Source organism: Petaurus breviceps, unplaced genomic scaffold, assembly GCF_028583685.1.
Source record: "Petaurus breviceps papuanus isolate PSGF00001 unplaced genomic scaffold, PetGlider_PUasm1.0 90721, whole genome shotgun sequence".
In the NCBI taxonomy this organism is placed as follows: Eukaryota; Metazoa; Chordata; class Mammalia; order Diprotodontia; family Petauridae; genus Petaurus; species Petaurus breviceps.
Genome location: NW_027187322.1, coordinates 6,664,003 through 6,671,037, shown reverse-complemented (window position 1 = coordinate 6,671,037; position 7,035 = coordinate 6,664,003). Strand labels below are relative to the sequence as shown.

General features: G+C 49.7%; 1 protein-coding gene across 8 annotated transcripts in view; it reads right to left on the bottom strand.

Moving 5' to 3' along the window:
- Positions 1–1,628: 1,628 nt before the first annotated feature.
- The window catches only part of CTTN (cortactin), a 46,725-nt gene continuing 41,318 nt past the window's right edge, over positions 1,629–7,035 (bottom strand). For all 8 annotated transcript variants that reach the window (XM_069066547.1, XM_069066548.1, XM_069066550.1 and 5 more), the window contains 2 exons: positions 6,126–6,197; positions 1,629–3,309 (listed from right to left, as the gene is read on the bottom strand). In XM_069066547.1, the coding sequence (XP_068922648.1) occupies positions 3,173–3,309; positions 6,126–6,197 (209 nt within the window). In that variant the 3' untranslated portion in view covers positions 1,629–3,172. The remainder of the gene's footprint in view (positions 3,310–6,125; positions 6,198–7,035) is intronic.

The window sequence follows — 7,035 nt, the reverse complement described above, 5'->3', positions numbered from 1 at the left end:
CCTGGACACTGACTATGGACCCTAGACAAGTCATCTCACTGAAGGGCATTCACGAGCTGTGTCCCAGGACTGTGCAGAACCCCAGGGGGAGGCCGTGCTGCCCAGTGGAGCAGAAAGTGAGTCACCCAAGCTGGGTTCCAGTCCTGGCTCTCTTCTGTGGAAGCCTGGGCAAAAAGCATCCTCCTGAGCCTGTTTCCTCACCTGTGAAATTCATCTTGGTGAGGCGATCTCTGAGGCCCCTTCCAGCTCTAACCCCAGGATCCCAGGAAATATGCACAACTATTTTCACTTCAATCAGAGCTTGACAGGGCTGAGAATTTCCCGTGTCCTCCCTGGCTCCCTCCTTGGCCCACATTTCATCAGCTGGTCCTGCGTCCAGAAGCTCCCCTAAGAGCCAGCTGACCCAGGGGCCAGGGCCCTGCAAGGCCATGGTCAGCTCCTCCTCCCAGTTTCACTGCCCCTCTGCCCCTGGGACTGCTGCTGAAATAGGGCTGGCCCTACCTTCAGACCAAGCAGAGGGCTGCCTACAGAGGTGAGAGTTATCTCAATATGGATGCAGGGCATTCCTGTTTAAGCTTTAATAGCTTAGAAGTGAACTAAGACTTTTGGGACTCCCTGGGTCAATGCTTCATTTCTGACTTCATGACCCCATTGGGGGTTTTCTTGGCAAAGGAAGGATTTGCTATTTCCCTCTCCAGTTCATTTTGCAAATGAGGAAACTGAGGCAAACAGGGTTAAGTGACTTGTCCAGAGTCATGTAGTTTGTATGTGTCTGAGGACAGAGTTGAACTCAGGTCTTCCTGCCTTTAAAACTGGTACTCTATCCACAGCACTACCTGCCCAGAGTGACCCACCTACAGCGTCTGTATCTGGACAATCATTTACCAGAATGTGGTAAATGTCCCTTGCATTTACTGAAGCCTCACTTGGGTTCTCAGGGAAGGGGCCCCTCCATTTCTTTGGGGTGTCCCTTGAATTTCCTTCTCGCTATGGTCGTCTCCCCCACCCCTCCAACTAAGAAGACCCCTTTCACATAGCCGATCAAGGAGAAACCAGAGCTTCTCAGGCCTCATTCTGTTCCACTCCCTTCATCATCCTTGGGTCAGAGATCAGCCACACCTGAGCCCCTCCTGACAACCAGGCCCCTCACCTTGGCCCAGAGGAAGCCCAGAGCTCTAGAAGGCTGTCCCCAGAAAAAGAAGCCCAACCCCAACCAGAAAGTCTTCAGGCCCGAGTCCAGCATGAGGTAGCTGAGGGCTAACGTGGGAGAGGCCAGGCAGGGTACAAGTGTAAGCCTGGCATGTAGCAGGTGCTTTGGATTGGCTGGGTGCATGCTTGCAGACTGTGCCCAAAGTTACAGAGGGCTTCTGGGCACCCACTGGTGCCACCACCCAGTGCCGCTCCTCTAAATGGGTGCCGTTTCACCGCTGCCTTTGGAAGTGACTTTTCAGACCCATTTTCCCCCACAAACACATCTGGTGCATGAGGAATGTAAGCTGGGCCCTCAGCATTCCCTGGTACATTCTGTGCCCTCCTCCCGCCCCATGTGTCCAGGTCACTGCATCAGAAAGCGCAGTCATACACAGCCCTGTATGGGCCCGATTACTCAAGGAACCAAAGCCAAAACATACATTGCCAAGGGGTTCCAAAAATTTATTTTGAATATTTAATTAACAGCAACAACAAAAAAATCCTACCTATGAAGTGTCCTAGACAAAGGGGGATAAAGTAAATGGAGTATCCAACCCACCTGATCTAGGGAAGCTTGAACAAGACAGAAAATGAGAGTGTGGGCAGGAGGGGAAGGGGCCACGGACACGCTGATGGAAGGAGGATTGTCCCAGAGGACCTTGGCGCTGCGGGAGGGGCTCCACGGAGATGCTGCCCCCCTGCTGCTCACACCCACTGCACTGGTCCACAGCACTGAGATTCCTCCTCAGCCACACTGGGCCAGCATGGCTGACCACGAGACCAGATCCACGTGCATGTTGGCAGCCACTGCTATCTTTGGTAGGAACACAGACTCCTCTTTGTAGTTTGGTTTTAATCAAGTCAGCCCATGGCGTGATGTGTTGGAAAAAGCATCATTTCTCCCTCGATGGTAAAAATGTGATGGGCAGTTTCTGCTGAACATACCAGGGAGGTGACTATCTTTGTGGGGCTGAAAAGTGACTGAGCCTTGCACACCACACACACATATGCACGCGCACACACTCACATGCATGCACACACACACGCATGCGCGCACACACACACACACACACACACACCCTCATCAGGCTGTAGTAGTTACTGCCCAGAAGTCTTGTCCAGCAGCTGCTGGTCCAAGGAGGTTCTCGTGTTATGAGAGATGTCAGCCCTGCCAGGGAATGCCATCATCACCATCGTCATACGATGATATCTCAGCAGCCATAAAGAACGGAACTGGTCATGATCTGGAGGTGGATGAGCAGCTTTAGGGTGGGGAGAGGGTCACCTAGAGGAACAGCCTAATCCTAACAGAACCAAGAAGAGCTTGTCAGGTTCCTGGAGCTGGGATTTCTGGGAAGTGGGGAGAGAGAACAAAAAGGCCAAAATCCAAACCAAACCCCAATTTGAGTCTCCATACTTGGATGCCTGCGGGCTTACTCTGATGGAAGGAGGAGACGCTCTGAAAATATGTCTACAAAAGTCAGTAAGGAATCTTTCTCGTGACAAGAGGCTTCAAAGGCTGGTCCACTCTGACACCCTCTAGCTCTGGTCTTCCTTAACTCCCTCCTTTCCAAGGACCCGGCCATAGCGGGAGGCCTGCAGGGTCATTGCTGGCACAGCCAGCACACAGATAAAGGATTCCCTCAGCACTGCTGTCTTGGGCAGGGCAGGGGGTCCTGCTTGCTCCCACATACAGAGGGCAAAGGTCCTTGGCATGGCTTCTTGTAATAACCATTCCATTTGGCAAAAAAGAAAAGTCCTTAAATGCTTAAACACCATCACCCAAGTCCTCCAAGGAAACATGATTACAATATATTAGCAAATTCTGAGGATTAAACATTCTCAAGCGCATCAGCAAAAGTATTAAATATAAAAGCAGTATGGATCCTCCCCTCGCCATCTTCCCCGAAGCGTGACTTTGTAGTGTAGAAATCAGGTTTGCAGACTATGGCATTAAGGCATCGATGAGAAACCATCTTCACTACTGTCTCAGCTCGACATAGTTGGCCGGGAAGAGCCCATATCGGCCTTTACACACACCTCTCCACCAGCCATCGTCAATCATTTCAATGTTGGTAATGATATCATCAGGATCAAAGGAAATTTCATCATCCCCAGCTAAAAAGGAGAAATTGGCAAAGAGAAATGAATGAAAGTCATGTGGCCCTTCCCAAAAAAGTTACTGTTTAGGAGTTGGATTTAACCTCCTCAAGGGAAGGGACCACTTTAACTCAGTCTTTGGATCCCCAGTGCCTGACACATAGTAGGTGCTTAAGAACTCTAGTTGAACTCTGAGGTATACCACCTCACCCCTATCCAACTGTCTAATATGACAAAAAAGGAAAAATATAAATGTTGGAGAAGATGTGGGAAAACTGGAACACTCATGCATTACTAGTGGAGTTGTGAAGTGATTTAACCATTCTGGGAAGCAATATGGCTTTGATCCAGCAATACCACTGCCAGGTCTGTATCCCAAAGAAGTCATAAAAAAGGGAAAAGAACCCACATGTACAAAAATACTTAGAGCAGCTCTTTTGGCAGTGGCAAAGAATTGGAAATTGAGGGGATGCCCATCCATTGGGGAATGGCTGGACAAGGTGTGGTATGTGAATGGAATGGAACGCTATTGTTCCTTAAGAAACAATGAGCAGGCGGACTTCAGAAAATCCTAGAAAGACTTCCATGAACTGAGGCTGAGTGGAGCGAGCAGAATCAGAAACTGCACGCAGAAATAGCAACACTGTGTAAGAATCAGCTGTGATGGACGTAGCTCTTCTCAGAGAAACACAATGGTCCAAGGCGATTCTGAGACTCATGACGGAAAATGCTATCACATCCAGAGAAAGCACTAGAGTCTGGATGCCGACCGAAGCACGCTGCGTTCTCTCTTTTCTTCCTCTTTCTCATGGTTTTCCCCTTTGGCTCTCATTCTTTCTTCACAATGTGACTAAGATGGAAATATGTCTAGTAGGATTGTAGATGTAAACCCTGTATCCGATTGTAGGCCATCTTGGGCCGGGGGGAAGATTTGGATCTCAACATCTTACTAAAGTGAATACTGAAAACTATTTTTAAACGTAATTGGAAAAAATAAAATGCTTCTAAGTGGGGAGAAAAACAAAATTGGGAAAGAACTCTGGTTGACTGAGGAGAGGGTGACAACTTCAGTTAGGAAGCACTGGCCAGTCCTGCCCTGGGGCCAGCATGGCAATAACCCAAGGATATATAATTCCATTAGAATGGGGACCCACCAAATAAACAGAAACAAAAACACTCACAAGGGACTGAAACTGTTTACATCCCAATGAGGAGATGATGCATTTGTCCCCTCTGGATCCTATCATCATCAAGGGTCAGAGAGGGAGGCCAACTAGACAAAGGACTCGGGAGTAATTCTGTTACATCTTAATGATGTTTCAAAAAGAATGGAAAGAAAGGGGAAAGGGAATACACCAGGGAAGGTGGGGGGAGGTTGGGGATGAAAGTGGATATCTATCTGTACATAGAAGTGGGGTGGGGGGAGCAGCTGACACTTGAACCCTGTTCTCATTTGATCTGGACGAAGGATGTAAATGGAAACACAAAGATGGGTGCAGAAACACATTTTGCTCAACTCAGAAATAAAAGGAAAAGGGAGTAATTAGAGGGAGAGTAGATTAAGGGGGGGGGGATTCATTGTAAGAAAAACAAATTCTAAAGAGATACAAAAATATTCCTGGCTCTTTTTGAGGTGGCAAAGAATTAAAGGCTGAGGGGCTGTGGTTGAATAAGCTAAGCTTATGAAGTTGATGGGATCCTGCTGTGCCACAAGGAATGATGGTTTCAGAGAAGCCTGGGAATACTTGAATGAGCTGATACAGAGGGAAGGGGGCGGAACCAGGAGAAAAGCTATCCAAGAAGAATGACACTATAAAGACAACTTTAAAAGCCTTGGGAGCTTGGACTGACAGAGTGACCATCCACGATTCTACAGGAGTAATGATGAAACAGGCTACTCATCTCCTGAGAGAGAGATGAAGGACTCACAGTGCACAATGAGATATGTGTGTGTGTGTGGTGTGTGGTGTGTGTGCATGTTTATGGGAGAGGGGTTGTATGTGGTGTGTGTGTGGCATGTGTGCCATGTGTGTACATGGGGTTGGTATGTATTGTGTGGCATGTGTGCATGTGTGTGGGGTGTGGTGAGTGTGTGTGGTGTGTGTGCCATGTGTGTGTGCATGTTTTTGTGTGGGGTGTGTGCATGTTTGTGTGTGGTATGTGTGCATGTGTGTAGGGGGGTGGAATGTATGTGTGTGTGCGTGGTGTGTGTGCATGTTTGTGTGTGGTGTGTGCATGTTTGTGTGGGGTGTGGGGTGTGTGTGTGTGTGGGGGGGTGTGGGTGGTGTGTGTGCATGTGTGCATGTGTGTGGGGTGTGGTAAGTGTGTGTGGTGTATGTGTGCCATGTGTGTGTGTGCATGTTTTTGTGTGGTGTGTGTGCATGTTTGTATGGGGTGTGTGGGGGGGGTGTGGGGTGTGTGTGTGTGTGGAGGGGTGTGTGGTGTGTGTGCATGTGTGTGGGGGGGAGAGGGGTGCTTACAGCAGTCCAAAGAAGGAATTCCACCTTGTAAATCGTGAGTGTGAGTGTGTAGACATACATGTATCTATTTTTCTCTTAGATGTGGCTGGTGCAGAAGTGTATTCTGCTTGACTGGGGAATTAGAGAAGGAGGGAGAAAGGGTGAATTCTTGCTGACTGGAAAAAGTAAAATTTAAATTTTTCTTTCAATTGCCCAACCATGAAGCTAACGAAAAAGAGGCACCAAGGAGAAAACGAATGTAACCAGCCCAAAGCCCACGTGCTGCCCCAGCCCCAGCCCCAGTCCCTAGCCCTATCCCGGCCCCGGCCCCGGCCCCAGCCGGCCCCAATCTCCAATCACGTGCGGCTCGCTTACCAGCCTGGTAGTCGTAGAGGGCTGTGGCTGTGATCCCGAGGTCATTTTCATATTCATCATAAGTGCTTTCCTCTACAAGTCACCGTAAAAGAGTCTGATCATGAACAGCCCGTAATTCACATTCACGTTCAGTTTCAAAAGCTAGGTGTCGGCCCTGCTAGAGGAAGGGCGCACACCCAGACCACAGATCCGCCTCCACGCAGCTGCCCGGGCGGCCGCGCACATTACCACACTGCTCCTGACCCTCCAGTGGCTTTTTAATTCAAGCCGCCAGGCGCCAACACGCTCTGCACGGCGCTGGGAACCCTCCATAACTTGGCCACAACTCACCATTCCAAGCGTCCTACATTTTGCTGCCGTTCCCTCAATCCATAGTCTAGCCCAGCTGGCATTCCTCCCGTTCCAATTTCCCACCTCCAGGCCTTTGCACTAGCTGGTCCCTGTGCCTGGAAGGCTGTCTCTCCTCAATTCTTGTCTCTTAGAAGGATCCTTAACTTCTTTCTGAGTCAGCTCAAGGACCACCAGCTACAGGATTCCATTGCTGGTCCCCTTTGGGGGGGAGGAGTTCCTTATCTTCATGTTTTGTATTCTCTCTACATAGATCATAAGGCTACATACAGATACGAGAGCTAAGCAGCCCTCATGTCTAAATCTGCTTTTCCACCTCCCTCTGCAGCAGGCCGACAGTCTCTGGCCTCGATCCCTCCAGTCCCACTATGCACCCCTGGGCACCAAGCTGGGAAAGCCGCTCCATCCAGAGAAGCTTCACCAAGAAGCCTGACTCCAGCCTGGCCCAGGATGTGCCTTCACAAAAGGCCCCAGCCAGCACTGGCCTCAGACCTGAGTCTGAGAGCGTGAAAGCGCCACCCAGGCCTCAGGTACCCTGGGGGGAGCAACCAACCACAAGCCC